Raw genomic sequence first — 20219 nt, 5'->3', positions numbered from 1 at the left:
ACACCTTTAGGAGTGGTGGGATGCACATTTTAGTTATTAAAGGTTGTCATGAGTTAAGTGGTATCCAGATGTGACCTTAGGGATGAAGTGAAGGTTCAGATCGTGCCTACTGTAGTTTGGATGTGAAGGGTTACATCACACATGATACAAGCTGGACTCTATCAGCTGCTCCTGAATCCTGGTCACCAGCTGATGTGACTTAATGTATGTCCCAGCATGTCTTCCCAAAACGTCTCCAGCCCCGTCCTTGCAGTTCTCCACTTCCACTCCTGCGCCTCGGTGCGGCACGGTGCAGCTCCGGACAGCGCTGCCCCCCCTTTGTCAGACCCAGTCCGACGCTCCATGAGCGCGCAGCCACATGACGTGACACGCTCCGGCACATGACATATTTGGCTTTAAAATGACGTCACGGCAGCGTGGGGCTCAGCGGGCAGGTCGTCCGTCAGTCTGAGAGAAGAGGAGCAGCAGGAGACGGAGCAGCCTCCTCTCCTCTCTGATGACAGCCTCTCATTCCCCCCTCCATCTCTCTCTTCTCTCGTCTCTCTCTCTCTCTCTCTCCAACTCGTCCGAAACAACTCTCAACCTCCAGGATTCTCCTCCGTCGCTTCCCCATCTTCCTTTTTTCAGTTGCACCTCGTTTTTTCTCCCCCCCTCTCTCACTGTGCGTGTGTTACTTTGCCTCACCCCTACGCACCCCTCGACACCTCCCGGAGATGTGAGTAGATAATGAGGACCTCCCGCCAGCGGTGACTTGTCTCCTCCATCATCTTCTTCCATCCTCAATCTTTTTTTTTTTCTTCTTCTTTTCTTTTTTTTTTTTTCCCTCGGACGTTCATCTGCCTTTCAACAATGTAGGAGAAGGTGCGCTGTCATTTCAGCGACGAGGATGCCAACTACATGCCTTGCCTTCGCTCTCCGCAGCTCACATCTTCGTCTTTTTCCAGACTGGGGGTCGATGGCAGACCTGCGTGAAGGCAAAGTTTGAGGGCACCTCTCCTCGGTTTTCCCGCTCACCTGTCCGCCTTGCATGCGCCTGCCCCCCCGCCCCTCTTCCCTCCTCCAGACTGACAACGGCGGACATTACCACCACCGAGAGAAACAATTGACGAGCAACTTGAGACAGAGACCTGACTATTGTTCCGGTGTTTGCTTTTTCTTTTTTTCTTTTCTTTTTTCTTTTTTTGCAAGTGGGATTCGGCAGCGCTGTCGGAGGAATTTCATGTGCGCAACGTTGAAGGATACGGCTCAAATGATGGTTGCGTTGCTGACAGCTGGAGTAAGGTCCGTCACTTGAGTGTTTCCTCTTTATTTTCGTTTTTATTTTTTACGTATCAGATATTGTCGACTTTGGTGGGGGGAAAAAACCCATCTAAATGGGAGGATACCTGGAGGACTGAGACGAGACGAGTCGAGAGAAAAATGTGGATAAAACGGAGCGTTGCGCGCAGGTAAGAAACCCCCTGTTCAGTTTTATGGGAATTGCGTTGTTTGGCAACGAAAGGCAAAATGTACACATTGTTTCTCGCTGCTTTTCGACAACATGTTGTCTCAGTTGTTATGTTTTTGTTTTTTGTTTTTTTTTAATCTACGCCAATGCAAGTTGTGAGACTCTGCTGAAATCGGTGACTGGATAACATTCAGCCTTTTTTTAAAAAAAACAACAACAAAAAAAAAAACACGCACAATGAATGCGCCCTCCTTCCAAACTTCCTCAGATGCACAGTGTGGCTCTCTGCTGTGGTTGTTGACATTGGGGGGGTGGTGGTGGTGGGGGCACGTCGAGACGGAGGCTTTTTTTCTCTCTTTTCTTCATGGATGTGTTTTGTGATGTTTTTGGAAAAAAAAAAAAAAAAAAAAAAAAGGAAGCGCGCGATCTAATGAAACGCGCATCCCGTACGCTGGGGGTCGCCAGCAGTACGGAGCAGGCAACGCGCACATTCGCTCGCAGACGCGCGCGCCCGCTCACGCCCGCGCGCGCACAGCCTCAAGGTTAGGTCCCGTCGGCCCCTCCGGCACAGTGAGAACAAACCGGAGGAACAGAAACAAGCGCTTAATATGGTAATTAGGGTGGGGTGGAATTATGGGTCAGGCGCGTAATGCAGGCATAAATGAATTAACTTCTTTTTGGGATCTTGATTGAATTCAGTTTTTTTGGGGAGTTTGTGGCTCTTCCTATAGGTCTACCCCCCTCCCACTCCTCTCAGAGGGAGCATGGGAGAACTGTGTGTGTTTGTGTGTGTGTGTGTGTGCGCGCGCGCCGACGAGTGTTTACCCGAGATTAAAGGGGCGAGGGTGGCACGCACACAGCCTGGATGGAGAGGTGAGCGTCACCTCTTTTCTCCCCAACGACACCCACTCACACTTTGCTCTCCTCATCTTCCTCTGTTCTTATATCACAGTGGATCGTCTCCCAGTCGCAGAGCACATCACTCACCGCTGAGTACTCGCCTTGCTTTCAGGATCAAGGAAAATGCTTCCCCTAATCAGGAAGCAGGATGGAGACCTGTCCAACCGGAGTTAGTTGGGAAGTCTGCAAAACAAAACAAAAAAAAAGCCAAAACTGAGCTCATTCATCCGCCGTAAAATAGGTTTAGAGGTAATGACACGCGCAGTGGAATGAGACCAAAACCAGCCAGCGGTGGGTGAGATTCTCTTGCCACCTGCTGGAATCTCATTCCCACCGGTGGCTCTAATTCCTGCCCCCGTTTTTTTATTTTTTTATTTTCTGCCCGCCGTTCATCTATTATGCATGACACACACTGCACATCTTAAGGGCTGACCTCGCAGGGTAATGGCAATACACGGCGCAAGACAGAACAGTTGTGTTAGACGATGAAATGAAATGCATTTAGGTCTCATATCTCTCGATGGATCCATCAGGGGCACAGAGAAACCAATTTCTATCATAGGGAATTTTCCTGTCACTCGCTGACAAGATGTGCGACGTAAAAAAAAATGGCATGTGGGATGAACGGCAACGGCTGTTACGGACCGAAGTAATTCAGCGTGTCCTAGATTGTTTTTGCCTTCACATGCAGGCTGAAAGCTTTCATTGTTGCGATCATTTATTATCAGACAGTGATTGCAATACTTGGTTCCGAAACATTGCATGGGATAACGTCCTGCGTTCAGGTGCAGGCTGTCATTAACATTATTAGGTTTTTTTTTTTATTTTCTAAAGAGAACAATAAAACGAAATGTTCTGTGAGCATTTGGAGAGAAAAAAGCTCCTGTACCTGTTGGAACAGACAAAGAACAGACCACCTACAGGCACTGGATACGTGGGCGTTAATACAACAGCAACGACTAGCAAAACTGGAGAGGAGAACAGACTGGATAGATACATAGATGTGATAAAACTGAGCAGCTGGAGGTCGACCGCTGTGGTTGTTCTAAATGTGATGTGGGCAAACTCATGAATGAAGACGAAAGCTGGGTGTCATCCTGTAGAATTTATGGGGTGATGATGATGCTGATAGGATCATTTTGCAATTGAAACTAATCAGGCTAATTGTCATTTTAAAGTTATTTGAGTTTTTCTTTTTTTAGGAACTGTATTTCATACATCTGCCCTTATATGATATCATATCAGATGTCCTTTATTATCCAAAGGGGAAATTTATTTAGCAATAGATTGATTTCAACATTTATTCCACAGTGTGACGACTATTTTAACGATATCACCCGAACCGATTGTAGAGCAAGAGCAGGAGCCACCTTTGTTGTGATGGAGCCTGGACTAGATATTTTTATTTCATGTTTTTTATACCAAAAGGTAGGGAAAAAAACGTCAATCCTAACTTCCCACAGCCCAAGTTTACATCTTCGGATTATAATTTTTTTTCCTAGCAACAGTCCAAACTCCAAATATATTTATGATAAACTGGTTTCCTACATGGGCAGACAAATCCAAATTCAGATTAAGATGTCAACTTCTCAAGCAGTTCAAACTGATCTAGTCGAATTGTTCAAATGGTCGCAACCTGGCGTTGAAAGTCAAACTAAGTTTCTTTTTCAGATACAAAGCCTGTTTCTCCCTTCAGGAGAGAAAATGCTTGATTTCCACCACAGTTTTTTTCAATCATCACTGGATCACAGTGATTTGCTCTTTATGAATGCACCTGACCACTGCCTGGACGCCGTCTACCACTGTGCCTTACACTTTATTACTGCCTGTGGTAATCTCCACTGTACACCACTGTACTGTATGCTCCTGCTAAAAGGCGATCCTTGTATTCCTGCAGACTTTCGTATCAGTTGGATTTATTTATAGATCCCTCCTTGGGCTGGTTCCTCCTTATCTGTGTACATACATGTGTCAGAAGCCAAATCAATATTGCCTGCGCCCGCACAGTATTCTACAGATGTTGGTCCCCAGAGTTAGAACAGAATTGGAACAAAATTGGAATTGGAATCAGAGATGGCTACCACTGGGGAATTTAAGTCAGTTTTAACAGAAATGGGAGAATTGACCAGCATTGCTTTATCATATTGTTCTGTATTTCATGCATTCCAATGTATGGATATAGATACATACGGTTTCAGTCCCAACTGCAGTGTACTTGAAATAAGCCAGTTGTCCTATGTAGTGTATTAATTAACTGTGTAAAACAGTTTTTGAAGCACTTTGGGTAAATAAAAAATATTGTTCTTGATTCACTGGTAACATTGGAACGCTGCTTCATCCTAATTATACCCCTCCAAAAACCCAAACTTCATTATTTGGCCTGAATGGTGTGCGTGATTAAATTCTCCCTATAGCAGTAACTAACCAGGCACAAACCCATTACTCAGTCCGCAAATGGAAAAGAAAAACAAGACTGTGCCGGCAGGAAGATGCGGTGCTCCATCACACAAAAAGCGCACGCTGGGTTGCCAGTTAAACGTGACACTTTCCAGTCGGCGTAATGGCTTTCTCAGATTTCATAAATGTATCCCTCACGGAAGGTTGATGCAGTTTGCATTCGGGGTGCGAGTTCCTGTAACGGTACAGAACAACAGCGCTCCGGAGCCAGAGAGAGTGTCTCACTTGAGGGTTAACCAGCGGGGATTCGTCTCTCTCTGGCTCGGCAATCTCCGGGCCCAATCTTTCACGGACGTCACACAGTCTTAGGTTCCCCACGGTGAGCTCTCATACCGCTGAGGCACTGGGGATGCTATCAGGCCTCGGCACGCTGCAGCTGCCAAACATTTCTGGCACGAACACCGGTTGCCTTTCGCGAGGGGCTTTCATTCGTCAGATTCCACTTGTTAAGTGCAGGTGACTGTCCCTACACGTGTCCGGCTGTTTCTGGCCCAGATAGACAGCGATCTGTCAAGTGATTGTTCCAAAGGACTACTCAGGAAATGCACGAGCTCAGGATTATGTCCTCATATTGATATTCCCGGTGACCGTGTGGGCAGTATTCTGTTAACCATCCATGCTTAAACAAGAAAACTGTTGTGCGTCCGAGCACCAGTCTAATTCTGATTAATATCGCTGGCTTAATGACCCAGGCTGATATATTATACTCTAGACTGAGGTGTTTTCTCCAAGGGGAGGGTGTGAGCAGTCAGTGTCCTCACGGACGGGTCGACCAAGAACTCCAGGGCTTTAACATGGTGTTACGGTGCGAGGGGGGCAGTCTGATGTTCAGATATTCCTGTGATTTAGGTGCCATCTTAATATCCTCCGTGAGGGATATTAACTGGGCCTCTCTGGAGCGTGATTAACCTAATTTGCAGTGAAATAGGCTGTGTTGCTTCTCTGAGATCCTATCCTCTGGAGATTTGTGTGTGTGTGTGTGTGTTTGTGTGTGTGGTAAAACACCCCGTGCTCAGCAGTCTGTTAAATCCAGAAGGACCAGAGCAGGTTGCCCCTCAGAAATAGCGTAAGGGACACAACAGACATGGATGCTGGTTGATCTGATGGCGAGACGGCAGAGGAGAGCAGGATAAGAGGAGGAGAGAGGACAGGAGTGAGCCATATGTGGCTTGTTATTGACTGGTGATGCAATTAGTAGGGAATGGCCATCAGCAGAATTGGACCATAACTGCCACTGTAAAATTAATTTTCCCACCATAACACATGCTGCATAGTGGATGCTGAAGCGAGGCATGGAGTTCAACTTTCAGAAAACTAATTACACTGAAATACTCTGTGGGTCAAATATATAATATACATCTATGTATATATAAGTGTTTTTTATAAGCTATTATTGTGCCTGTAACCCGGTCAGCAAGATTTAAATTAGGACTATTCAAATGGAAATTCAGCTCGGCCAGATTTTAAAACAGGGAAATATAGATGGTTCTGACATTTTCAGCATCCCACTTAAAACCCTTTTTTTTTTTTCCTTTCAAGGCTTTATGTAATGACAAACCTTCAACAAATGAAAATTATATCGTAAAAAGCAAACTTAAACTCCTGTGATCCCCCAGGGAAGCACACCTGCCAGCGTTATGGGTTATACGCCTCTGGGTTGGGTTGCCAGGTACCACGACATATCCCAAACAGAAACCGGGACAGACACATTTGATTTGAAATCTGGAGGTTAGCAGGGGGAAATTACCAAACACAGCCGGAGAAAAGAGACGCTTGTGAAAATTGTAAGAAAAAGAGTACTGTCAGGTAAAGTCTGTAACGTTTGGTGCTTCTCAATGAGGTCCGCCAAATATTCTTTCATTGAACATTCATTCAATTACACACATTGGGTTGGTGTTTGGAGATGGCAGTGAAATAAGCAAAGGCTTACCAGTGTAGGCAGGGCAACGCTGACAGCTCTCAGCGTCTGTTTTACATTTCAGGGTTGGGACATATTTCCAATAATGCGCTTGTCTACTTGTGATTGTCAATAGCCAGATGGCTTTTCCTCTTGCGTTGTGGGTCTCGCACTGGCCTTGGTCTTGACTTCTCGGCTGCTCAAAGTCTCGGTCTTGGTTTGGGTGGTCTTGACACTGGTACTGTGCATTTTCAACTCTCAAGGACTCTCTCTCTCGTTAGCTACCTGCTGCTAATCGAATAGGCTTGATTTAGCTCAGTTCTCCTCTCCACTAAGGCATGCAAAACAGTTGTTCAGAGGTGGATTAATAGTTTTTGCTTCAGGTATAAGTGAGTGACAGCTTAAGAAGTTGCTCTCACTTTAATGATGATCATTTGAGAACTGTAAATAAACACTGAATGAAGGCTCAGTTCACTTCGAACTGTTTTCTCGGAGCGGTTCGGGCTAACAGTGACACTGTCTCACTTCAGCTTCCCACCACAGTGCCAGCAGCCCTCAACATGAGTGGGTTTAATGACCAGCTTGTCCGGGTTGGGCTACACGAGAAAACGGGTGTTTCTATTGCGCCGGAGCACATCCATCCCACAGAGTGAAGGAACTCACAGCGCAGAGCTCATACTTGATTCATGTAGTGAGCTTTCCGCTGGATCAATACTGCCTCTACAAAGGATCAGATTTATCCGTCATGGCCCTTCCCACTAACTGGCTGTCTGGAGGCGCGGGGGGGGGGGGGCGTCTCTCTGCGGGCCACTTTCTGCTATAATACTTCATAAATGAACAAAAGAAAGTGCCCCACCCTCCAACCCCCACCCCCTGTATATTATTTCCCAGATACTTGGCGGTAATTGATGTGGACTCGGGGCTCAGGCTAAAATAAAAACTTTGATATTGAGTAGCCGAGTTGATTGGAGCATTGTCCTGTTTCCCCCGCCCCTCCCCTTTTCACCCTATTCCCATGCTCTCCACAGCCACGGCTTATCTTTCTGAGCATGTGGGTCATGTACACTGTGCAGTGGGAGTAATTAATGGGGTGATGCAACACCCTGGACTGTTGCATCTTAGACCCCTGCAAAATCACGCGCGCTCCACCCACCCAACCCAACCCAACCCGGCTTCTTTCTTTGTTTTTCCTCCGTGAATTATGTCCCGACCTACATGCGATGCAACAATGTTTCTTAAACTACAGCCATAGTAGCAACTGCAGCAGATCAGCCTCACAGGCAGGGGATGGAGTCTGTGTGTGTGTGTGTGTGTGTGTGTGTGCCTGCACTGAAACATGTGGAAGATTTCATAGAATATTTGCCTCCCAGAGGCCCGCTGCACAGAAGCGATCCATAAATCTCCGGAACTCTTTGGAGAGCCAACTGTGGTATTTATCTCCCTAATACAGGATATCTAGCGAGGAGAGCTTAACTCCTACACCTCAGAGCCTGCATTTTTCAAAGCTACACAGCCGCATCCTCGCTGGTATTCTGAAAGGCACAACAAACGCGAGGAGATCATTCCAAACAGTGCGTTTTGATTAATGATGAAAAGATGTGATGAGGTGAAATTTATCATGGAGGCCCAGTGTAACATGACGACTGTATAGCGGCGCGCTCATCTAAAAGGAAAGGTCAAAACAGACGATTGTGCATCGTTACAGATGATTCTCGCCGGCCCTCCACCAATGGTTCTGACCCCTGGAGAAGTCACTCAGTTGGTTTTGCATGTTCAAAGTGTCCTGGAGTATAGCTCGCGTCGTAATAAAGGTTAAATCAGACACTGCACTGCTCGTGGGTAGACTTACTCACTGATGCCTTACACCTCTCCCGGGGTACAGGCCCGTCGACAAGGATAGGAGTAAATCCAAAATGTTGAAATTTGGTTTCTACAGTCAAAATCAGACTTTAAAGGGGTTATTGTAAAAAAGGGATAATGGTTGTGTAAGCCAGCCTAAAGCAGACGTGCAGGGGATTGCAATTCTCTCTCGAAAGATCATGTCTAGCTGCAGAAAGGTCAATGATTGGAAATTTAAAAACGCAATTCTCAGCATGGTGATGGCCTGGACCAGTCTTGTAAGACTGGGCTGTATGTTCCTTTTGGCTGAAACAGTTTGTTGGTAAAATATAAAGGGCAATGTTAATGTTCCAAACTAAGCTTCTTTGTCGGCCTCGGCGTAAATGTATCCCTTAAAAATGTATTCACGTTAACGATCTGTGTCCAGAGTCTGCTAATCACATACACAGGCTTGTCGCCATCCAGAAAAGTATAAAAGTAGGCATCAGTAGTTCGGAGCCGAACATCTTGGCACCATTCCGGCTCCCTCGTCCAGTTCTGTAAGGATGGCTGAGCACGAGCGAAGATAATGGAAGTAAATGAATGTGTTTGTTACCTCTGCCAGTGAGGTTATGTTGTCAGCCATGTCTGTGTGTTTGTTTGTCTGTTTGTTTGTTTGGTTGGTTTGTCACTGTTGGTTGTTTGTGTTTTTGTCACACGAAAAAACCACTGAGCATATTCTCACAAAATTTGGATCTGGGCCCAGAATAGAACCCGGTTAACTTCTGGTGGGGATCCAGACAAAAGGAGGGTCCAGGAATTCTTTCTCACTTTTCCTCAAATGTGCGTTTTTTTTGTTGTTTTTTTGTTGACATTTTTGTCACTTCCTGGGGGAATAATACACAAATCTTGAAACATATCTAGAATAATACACGGTATGTGGATCCTAGATCTGGTGAGCTTTAATTATAAGAAGTTCTTAATTCTTTGAATTTCAGAGTGATACAGGGTTATCAAGTGTGATTGGATTAAGCTCAGTTGAATCAAAGTTGACTGTTAGGCCTTGGCGGAGGTATGTGCTCTACTCACTGCCATTCTAGTTTTAAATACGTTTTAGTTCAAGTAAAACTGTGTATTAAAATGGGCAAGTATCCATACAGGTAGAAAAACAAAAGTCGCATGTAAAAAAACTGTTATTTTGATGCCTCGTTGATAATTGCTTTATAACTGCGCCGCCCTGTGAACTGGAATGGGATCGTGAGTAGATTCCCACCCTCAGTGACATGCTGGTCTGTTTCTCCTGTCCTTTGTAGCTGATCGCTGGGAGATGAGAGCGGGGGGTTGTGACCACCTGTCCTGTCTCAACGGTTGATATCAGTTGCATGTCGCTGAGTTGGGATCTGGGAGGATTTAGCCACCGTAATCAACAAATTAAAAATAACATAGTGGGAATAAGCAATTTGGTCCCTGTGTATCTTGGCAATAGAGCTTGCCACCACCGAGCCATTCGCGTGCACGTATGTGTGTGTGTGTGTGTGTGTGTGTGTGTGCATGCTGGGTTATATTTGCCCCGTTGCTTAGTCTGAGAGCTTGAGCACACAGCGCTCTTCAGTTCAACAAAGGCATGCTTGCATATTCAACAGGCTGCAAATAGAGACTCAGAGGTATCAGTGCTCCTCCTTTTAGCGGATGGGGGGATGAACCCCCTCTGCTGTACCGCTTGAAACACCCCACGCTAACGCAACTGCAGTGTGGATTACAGCCAACAACTAGGGGAAAGAAAAAGTCTTGTTTGCACGAGTACCTGGTGCGTGTATATGTGTGAGTGTCTACAAGCAGCACTTCAGTGTTGTTCGTGAAGCCAAAAGTCACTTTAAAACATTGAGATCGAGGCGTTTTTGTCCATGCGCACCGTAAAGACGAACACGGCTGTGTTTAAAAAAAAATGTCCAGTTTGAATTGATCTTCATTCATAGGGTCTGATGTCGATTCATAAAACCCAGAGATTGAGCTTTAAATATTTGAATATTCCCGCAGGTGCGTCTCACAGGGTCTGAATTTAACACCGGCTGAGAGCCAAATGCTGTTAGATATTCTGCTGGGTGACCGGGCACAGTCTCTGACCGGTAGCTGACATATTGATGGGTAAATGTTCGTGCCGGAAAAGCAGTCATGTAACTTAAAAACTATGCTGACAGGCTTGACCACGTTTTGACGTGCCTGTCCTCTGCTGTCTTTCTGCAGCACGGGGACATCGTTTTGCGGTGCAGAGTGCAAAGGGAATATTTTGTGCGTTCAAGTGCTCCTCAGGAAGACAAACACCGATGTTTGAATGGCCACGAAGGATGTTTGAAAGGGGAGAGTTTCTGGGCTTTTGAATTGTTTTCACATCTGTCATTACCTCTGCGCTCTTTCGCTGCAGCACTTGTAAAAAGGACACGCAGATTTTAGCCTCAACGCTCCAAACCGTTTAATTCAATCATGAAGTAGAAAAGGAAAATATCTTTGCTAATGCAACATGTCAGATAGTTCCTCGCACAATTTACAGCGTCAGCTCTCTCAGAATCTCCTTCATATCCAAGCAGAATTGGTATCGCAACTGAAATAGCTCTAAATGAATTGATATTGCAATTAAATTAAATCGAACTGGACATCCCAATTTAATCAGGACCTCGTGAATCAGAAGTGGATCGGTTTGGCTCTAAAAGGGAGAAAATGAGCCTTTGGCGATTGGGCCTCATCAGCACTGACGGCGATGGTGATCGGACGAAGAAACTGTCTGAGGATCTCTGGCTGTGATGACGAGTGGACTCTGATGAGCTCAACTGGGCAGCTCGGTGTGATGAACTGGAGGTGAATTTGGTAGAGTGGCGGAGGTGGGCTGCAACGATTTTGCGCTCGAGTGACGCTGACAGCAGCAGGGGGGAGGACAGATTCAAAGTCTGACTCCGGTGACAGGATTGGCTGACTGATAGAGTAAATACCCAGAGTCAGCTGATTATTAAGAAGCAGGGAGGGAGAGAGGGAGAGAGAAAGAGAGAGAGAGAGAGAGAGAGAGTTGTGAATGAATGAGCATAAAGGAAGTTGTCCTGATTGAACTTGCGCTGAGCTTCATTATGATAACAGGATCTTGATATCAGATTGATATCAGAACCTGTCAGCTGAGTGACACTGCTGAAGTATTTATCCCTACAGACCCAGATCACGAGATATTTAAATGTCTTTAACAGTGAATGAAATCGCACTGAGTCCTTATAGTAATGCATGAAGTAAATCAAGCGGTCTATAATCACCCCTTTAACTGTGTTGTACCAGGTATTGACCAATGAATTGACAGCTCCCTGTGGTTATTCAAAAGTACGAGTAGTTATTTTCAAAAATGCATCAACAGTCTCCATAAAAAAACAGCAAATGAAACGGTGAATTTGTCCTGATAACAAGCCTGATGTAGCGTCTGTATTTGTGCCAGTTTTGTCCAAAAACGTATTTAAAACACATCACTTAGCATCGGCGTTGCTACCGAGCTTCCCTCATTAACATGAAATATGGGCACTGCAGTTAAAGGAGAACTTCGGTCGATTAAACATGCAGCTTCATTGCTCAAGCTACCCTTGACTTGCCAGTACCGAAGACGCGAACAAATTTGGTCCAGCCATTACAGAGCTCCGTGAACGGAGATGTAGCATTGAACGCTAACAGCATGGGGTCAGAACTTTACACTGTGTTTTAAGCATCTTAACATGCTCCACATCTCACACCAAAAGTTATGCAACATCATTAGACACCTTACAACACAGCACTGTAGCGTGTATGACTCAAAATGAATAAAAAAGTAGTTAAAATAGTGTGTTTGTGCAAGCAGCTACTTACCTGTTTCTTGACATCCGTGTGCTCAGGTAGCTAGACCAAACTAGCATATCCATCGAGTGTGCACTTAACAGGCTTAACAGGCTATTGTAAGGCTCATGGCTCATGACAGGCTGTAACATGGACATGTACATTATGAACATAAGCACGAAAATGCTGGAATACGTTTCCGTCTCCGCCAGTAAGGGAGTAAGTGCACGCTCGACAGATTAACTAGTTTGGTCTAGCTAGAGGAAGACACGGATGTCAACAAACAGGTATGTAGCTCCTTGCACAAACACACTGTTTTAACTACTTTTTTAATCAGTTTGAGTCATACACGCTACCGTGCTGTGTGCTAAGGTGTCTGCTGATGTTGCATAACCTTTGGTGTGAGATGTGGAGCATGTTAAGACGCTTAAAACACAGTGTAAAGTTCTGACCCCATGCTGTTAGCGTTCAATGCTACATCTCCGTTCACGGAGCTCTGTAATGGCTGGACCAGATTTGTTCGCGTCTTCGGTACTGGCAAGTCAAGGGTAGCTTGAGCAATGAAGCTGCATGTTTAAATCGACCGAAGTTCTCCTTTAAGTTTGAGTCGGTCGCGCACACAAACATCTTGTTGCCGTAAATACTCACTAGTGTTTCAAATGTGCATCAACCCACATCTCAAAATAGATCCCAACACATTCTCAATTTGTTTTTAAATGATTTACAACATTTGTGAACGTGACTGGAAACTTTTAAGGAGACCGCATAGAGTGTTTTTCATGCCTAAACCTGACCAGACCATTAGCGCACTGTAGATGGGGTCGGTCAAGGGGAGCTGCAGATGCATGTGATCGTTCTCAGCTGGCTCCTTACTCCGCCATTTCATTCACTGTTATTGTAAAAACATCATTTATAAGTAACAATGGGATCCTGATAACCATGTGACGTATTTTGACCCATGTATAGTGCTGCCAAAGTCACTTCTTGATAGATATGCACACAAAACAGGAGTTCTATCAGCCATGAGGATCTAAAATTATTTCTAGCGTTCAGCCATCAGGTTTTAAACTCCCAGAATCTGCCGTCCTCCTGATCCTCCCTCAGAAGTAAAAAAAACAAAAAAAAAAAAAGGCCTTATCCCTGAAAAGTGCTGTGAACAAAAGGAGACGAGGGAGTGAGATAAAGTGCCAAGCAAAGGAAAAGAAAAAAAATGAGCGGAACTGGATTAAAATAACAATAGAGCGTTTTGCTAATGGTTCATTTTGAGCTGCCGCCACATTATGATACTGTCTGCGTGAGAACTGTGGCGGATAAGAAAGGTGCTGATGTTTCTAGAGAAGTCCCAGCGCTGTGCCGGCCACACTGTGTGAGCATGTTATTTGAAAGCACAAGTGTGCTGACCGTCATCCTTTTTCTCTCACACGCGCGTTCGCTTATTAACACGCATTAGACAATTTTGATGAATTAGGCTTTTTCTTCCCTGTAGTGAGGAGTTTAACTCGGCGTCTGAGAGAATGTGGAGCGCCACTTCAACAATGTGCTAAAGTTTGCCGTCAGCGTCATAACTGATTCGGCTGTGTGTCCGGGACTGTGGGCCGGGTGCCACTTAAAATGAGTTTTAAATGGAATAATGGAACACGCCATGTAGCCGCATAATTCATAAATATCTAATGTGCAGCACCATTCATCACGGCTGCGGAGAATTCCTTTCAGCATTTTGTATACCTTCTGACATTTTCAATTTGCTTTATCATTAACAGTTTATTGAGTTTATTGGACTGGAAAGGCAGCCCTGCCATATTTTTCATATGAATAACACATTTCTCGGAGAAGTTCAGCCTTTTGTAATGGTCGTACATTTTTCCTAAATGACAGTTGGGTGTTTCTTTCAAACTGCACGCGTGATTGCACTCCCTCAAGTGGATTTTATTTCCTTTTTCCGAGTTGGCGATGATTCCAGTCAATTTGAGCATTGTCTCCGGAGAGACGCTCAGATTACGCTGCTCCGCGGCTCCGATCTTACTGTCAGGTTGCAGTGATCGATGCGTCAGAGTGTGGAAGGGGTAATGAGGTGAGATCAGGATGAATTCATGTGATGCTGCGGCATCGGCGAACGCTGCCGTCCGCCATGAATAACCGATGTAACACAGAGATGGAAGCGCTAATCACTCTGATCTGATCATCTATTTGTAGTGCGAAACAGTCGTCATCACACGGCGTTATCATTAGCAGCATACGGGCACATGTTATTTACGTGGCATTTATCATGCAAATCATGGTAAATCGTGCAAATCATGGCAGTCAAAGGAAAATAATTATGAAAATGTGACCTAAAATATTCTATAGTAAGTCAAGATTATAAGATGAGCAATCGAAGTTATGACAAAAAAATTCTTACAACTTTTGTATCTCATAATTTAGACCTTATTTATCTTGTAATTCCGATTTTTTTTACCACAGGAACGTTTTTTTATTTAGCTCCATTTTCACTTTATTTATTTATTTATTTTTATTTATCTTACTCAATACTCACATCACTACAGCACTCACCTTATAGCCTCAAGGATCAGCTTTGGCACACAGCGGCTCCATTATTTTGTATGCAGTACGTGGTGGGTTTGACCTACTGGCAGCGCTAGATGAAAGGTCAAATGATCAGCGAGGATTTCTGCTGTGGAAACTTTTAATGTCTTCACCAAATCTCACAACGACCCAAGCAACAGCAGGAGATAGAAATTCAGATGCAGCAGGACAGGTTTGTTAAAGGGTGGCTCTGAGTAATCTTTTCTACATTATCTTCGTAGAGTACAGTGAAGGGTTTTGGCAGATGTCAGTTCACTAGATAAACAGACGAGAGGATGACAGGTTATAAAATGTGAAAACAGCTGATGAAAAAGTCATATCCGTGATGTTTTCATGCTATAAATAATCCGTCAAGGTCTCAGAGTTTCCTTCTTTGAATAATGCAGAGCTTTCTTGTCCCCCAGCCGTGGTTTCATTAGTCCGTCGTCCCCTGTGGGCGTAGAAAACAATGTGAAAAAAAAAACAGGAACACCTAGAGACAGGTGTATTAAAGGTAGCAGAACGGTCAGGGAGTGTGTATGAGTAAGTGGGTTTCTGGAGCTGGTTGAGTTGAAGCTTCCGATTACGCCGTCTCGCCCCTTGAGAGTTTCGCACTGTGCGAGCACCGTGCAACCTAAGTGCCTCGCTTTTGGTCTGTAATCTAAATGTCCCACAAGTCCCCGGCCCGATTGTCTGCTTTACCCCACACATGCACGGAAATAAGCCCTAATACATGAATAGATCCAGTGTAGGAATTTATTGTCACGCAATTAAAGCCTCTCGTGTATTTCCAAACGATGAATAACTTACATTCTATGATATTCACACAGCTGCAGTCCGGTCCACAGGAGGACAGTAACATTACATTGAAGGGTTTTCAAAAAAATGCATCTTATTTGTTGTAAAAGCACTCTAGTTTACATCATATTTATGATTAGATTATTGTAAAGTTGTGTCACTGTGTTGTTTCCTACTGTGTTTGTATTCCAGTGAACTTAAGTGGGGTCAGTATGTTGTGCAAAAGTCAGTAGTAGCCCATTGCTATTTATAAAAAAGGAAAAAGGACGTGATGATCCATGTGAAATTTGTTCAAAGGTCAGTAATGTATGAGTTTTTGCTGGAATGGATAAAAAAGAAACAACTAGAAGTAACAACAGAATGTTAAGAATAAAATGTATTATGCTGCAGAGATGTGTACTGAATTTTGCATGCTAACCAGTTATCCCTGGTCAGTCCCAGTCCGAAGCTCCTGCGCTAGCCGTGCAAACACCAACACTTCCCTGGTGCGTGAGAAAAACTGAGATTGGTGTCATTCTCAAATTGCAGATATTTAAAGGTTAAAAACTTCTCGTCAAACTCAGTCGGTGGCACTGCTGACTTATTACAAGTCACTCACAACGTCCCAAGACAGTGTCCATTAAAAGCTCAAGACAAAAACCCGGTCCGTGAGCTGTGTGGTTGCCATCTCAGAACACTTTGGCTGTCGTCTGACGATGACCCTGGTGTCTGGGGGCGGTGGCCGATGTTGGCTTTCAGCGTAGCCGTATGATTCTGCGTTCATATGCTGTTTACAGAGATTACCAACAACACAACGTTTTCAAATATTTAGCCACAGTCTGTTCTCCCTGCTGCCATCTGGCAATGGATACAGCAGTACCCGCTGCCATGTCAGAAATAATAATAATATCACACCTCATAAACCATTTTGATGGCCTTGGTTAACATTTGGGCAACGGGTAGGGACTGGGGTTAGGGTTAGGGTTAGGGTTAGCACCCTCCTGCTCTCTCTCAGGTTGCGGCTCCATACCTTCCTCCGTTGAAGTGGACACACCGAAAGTGTTAACCAGCACCATCGTGACGACCCTCAGTCCAACACAGCTCTCGTGATTCCTGCTGAGTGAATCTGTCAGTCACTCGTTGAAAGCTCAAAAGAAGCAAAAGAGAAGCCTCTCTTGAGAACGAACACGAGTACAACTTGTACTCTTATTCGCACTTCAGCGGGGGATTACAACCCCACTCATTCTGTAGGGGAATTTAGATCTACAGAAAGAGGACTTGGAAGTAAGATGAAGTAAGAAGAAAACCTGCCAAGTGAAATAAGAAAAGAAGCACAATGTCTTATACTTACGTTACAGTACAGTTTATCATAAGATGCTTTACTGTATTTTTGTTTGTGTGTAAAGCGATGCATCACGTTGGCCCTGTAATAAATCACCAGAAACACTGGCCGTTGTGGGAATTTTGATGTGTAATGGCTTTTCTTGCGCTGTTTTGTCTTTTACAAAGAGAGCAGTAGTTAAGTTCAATTGTTTCGCGCTTCCCTACTTGAGGCTGTCTCAGCTTTACACCACATCTCCGCTGACCTCCTCTTGAAAACAGTGATTATTCTGGGTCAGACTCTCTTAAAGCTACACGCTGGAATTAATGGAACTGGGAAGGGCAGAGAAGGACTGTTATCGTGCCCTCATTTTCTCAATGTGCTGCAGTCGAGGCAAAAGCAAACTGTTTTCCCCCCACTAATCCCAGAGGGGTCGGAGTCATTTCCATACCATTTGAATCGATGTTTTCTATAAGGAAGCGAGGCAATTACCGGTATATTAATGGCATATTTACTGTTGCGGTTCACGTTCATGAGGTCAGTTTAGTCTTTGGGGAGATTAAGCAACGTTGTCTGATCCCCGAGGCTTCAGGCACTTTTGATTTTCACTGTGACGCTAACACAAGTTGAGCCCTCGTCCATTATTGAAAGCTTAGGTCTGTTAGCGCGGCATGACGGCGCGTGATGTCATTTATGTACTGTACATTCATCAGTGTCAGCTGACCAGGCAGTGTTCTGTGGAGCAGAAGATGGATGTGTTTCCTGGACAGTGGAGAGGAGCACTTACTGTGGGCGTGGAGAGCTCACTCAAACGCTCTGGCCTCAGCCTCAATAACATGTCAGGAAAAACCCTTCTGATGCGCCGAATCAACAACACCACTCCATTGCCATAGCTACATGTAGAGTGTTTGACTGAACTGCGCTAAAAATACAATGTCATAGTGACGCAAGTATAAATGATAATTAATTGTAGGGATATTATCATGAATATCCTTGGAAGCCAAGTTGCAATGACGTAAAGACATACGTTGTGCCTGTTTCAACTTCTGGTTGTAACCGCAGCAGATAATGATGTTGTTCAAGTAAATCAAGTGAACCCCAGGAACACGCTAAAGTGCTTTAGATTAGGATGATAAAAGACAACGGTAGCACTTGTGATGAAGTCTTTCAAACACATAGTGAGACTCAAATCGAGATGCCGTTGAGTTAGTAAAGCTGTTGAAACGGATGCCAGGAATCCAACTCAGTATTATATACGACTTTGCCAACATGTTCTCACTTCCAGCTTGTCAAATATGGCAGCTCGGTCGGTGGCCTTAAAATTCAAACTGTGAGGCTCTGCTTACCCTCTAGCAGCAGTTTGGTATGTAAAAGGCTTTATGGTCAAGTTAGGCAGAAAACTACTTGCAAAGTTCAGTTAGACTATTAAAATTAAGCTTGCTGAATGATTATTTATATATTACAACATACTATGACTTTTGGACTTTTAACATTATCCCTGTTCAGTTCGGTTTAAGCTCACAAACTACTTGGTAAGGTGCAGGAAAACATCCTTTTCTGTGTTAAGATAATGTTATAATGTTGAGTCATTTAAGTTATCTTACTTACACAACGTAACTTAAAATCAAACAAGCAGTGACACAGTCACACAGGACAGGAATCCCAGGCTCCTGGGGGAACGTCCTGTGTGTGACCGCCCCAACCACCCCAGACTTCCACTTTTCTTTCCATTTATACTACTATGCCAGGGTAAGCTTCCAGAAATGATGCTAGATGAGTAACCGCAGCATCATTCTCAGGAGTGTGGGGCAACTGACCAGATACACACAGATATACACAGTGTATACAGAAACCCCCTCCCCTTTCTCTCTCACTCGAGGGACCATTGTTGTAATTTGATGAAGCAGTCAACTGCAGCTTGCCTTGCCAGTGGGGTCCAATCTGCACTCCTGTGTGTGCTGCCCTCACAGTGAGCCATCTGAAAGGAGAAGTGTCCTTGTTCCATGGCCTGGATGTTATCATAGAATATTTTTTTACCCCCCAGAGGGGCAAGACTGCCACACAGCTCCTTCCCTGTTCTCTCTTTTCTTTCTCCATCTCTGTCGCTCTCTTAGGGTAATGCAAATGCATAGTCCATCCACCCCCCCTCCACCCCACCTCTATTTTAAGAGTCTTCTCCCCAGTGTGAGCGGGCTGTGCTCGGGGCTGGCAGAATCAGGGAAGGTGGAATGAATGGAAACATTGTACAAGCGCTCACCAGTTTCCCTCTGTCTTTAGTGTGCTATTAATCCATAATCCTTTAAAGTTGCTCAATCTAGCGTCATAGCTACTGCAGCTGCTTAATAGTATGCCTCATGATTTTAAAAGGAAGACGCCTGGAGGCTTTGGAGCAAAGCCATGACAATGTCATGTTTTTGGCTAAAAATAACATCCAATGCAGTGATCCACATGGGCACCGAACGCCAGGATGATTTCTTCCAACATGAAACATATCTGATTGTGCAGACACTTTCAAAGACAAGACGAACATACGATCATACCGTATTCCCACAGATCTCCCCCCATAGTGTACGTATGGCATATGGCGTTCCTGTGAAAAGCTGCTTGATAGATATAAAATATTCATTCACTGAGTGATCGTACCAGATATAATGTCTCAACGCTGTGATAACAATCATAACAGGGTTAGGATGATTTGTGTAGGATCGTGAACGAGAAGTCTGCTTTGTCTCACATGAAACGTGGCCTGGAAACGGTTTTGCAGTGAATTAAACTAGGTTTGTTCTGCGAGAGAGCAGGAATCATCCTATTTTGGATATTGAATATAAGAAGGAAACCGACATTGAAACCCGAACAGCACCTTAAAGAAGACAATATCGCCGGTAGTATGTGGCCAGTGTCTGTGCGCTGGATGTGCTGACTAGATAATCCATATTGTGCTGAAACCAACAGCACAATGTGTTGCGCTCGGTTCAAGTGTTTGGTTAAGCCTAGAGGCTTCAGTATCTGAAAGTGGTTGTGATACGAGAGATCAACACAAAAGCATGAATCACAGGTAAAAGGATCTGTCTTGAAACGTTGTAGAGAGGAAAAACCTCCCCTCTACCTCAAAGAACGGTATTGACATGACTGTCGGCAACTTACTGGCGTGTATTTGATGAAGTGTATCTTGACTGACAGCTGTATCTGAATACTACGGTTCA

General features: G+C 44.5%; 1 protein-coding gene across 2 annotated transcripts in view; it reads left to right on the top strand.

Annotated features, from left to right (window-relative positions):
• The first annotated feature begins 310 nt into the window (after positions 1 to 310).
• The window catches only part of ajap1 (adherens junctions associated protein 1), a 58524-nt gene continuing 38615 nt past the window's right edge, over positions 311 to 20219 (top strand). The window contains exon 1 of one of the 2 annotated variants that reach the window (XM_030423293.1): positions 311 to 1448. In XM_030423293.1, coding sequence (XP_030279153.1) covers positions 1420 to 1448 — 29 coding nt within the window. In that variant the 5' untranslated portion in view covers positions 311 to 1419. The remainder of the gene's footprint in view (positions 1449 to 20219) is intronic. The other variant, XM_030423294.1, reaches the window with a different exon arrangement.

This window comes from Sparus aurata, chromosome 7 (assembly GCF_900880675.1).
Source record: "Sparus aurata chromosome 7, fSpaAur1.1, whole genome shotgun sequence".
Classification (NCBI taxonomy): domain Eukaryota; kingdom Metazoa; phylum Chordata; class Actinopteri; order Spariformes; family Sparidae; genus Sparus; species Sparus aurata.
This window is presented reverse-complemented; position numbering and strand designations above follow the sequence as displayed.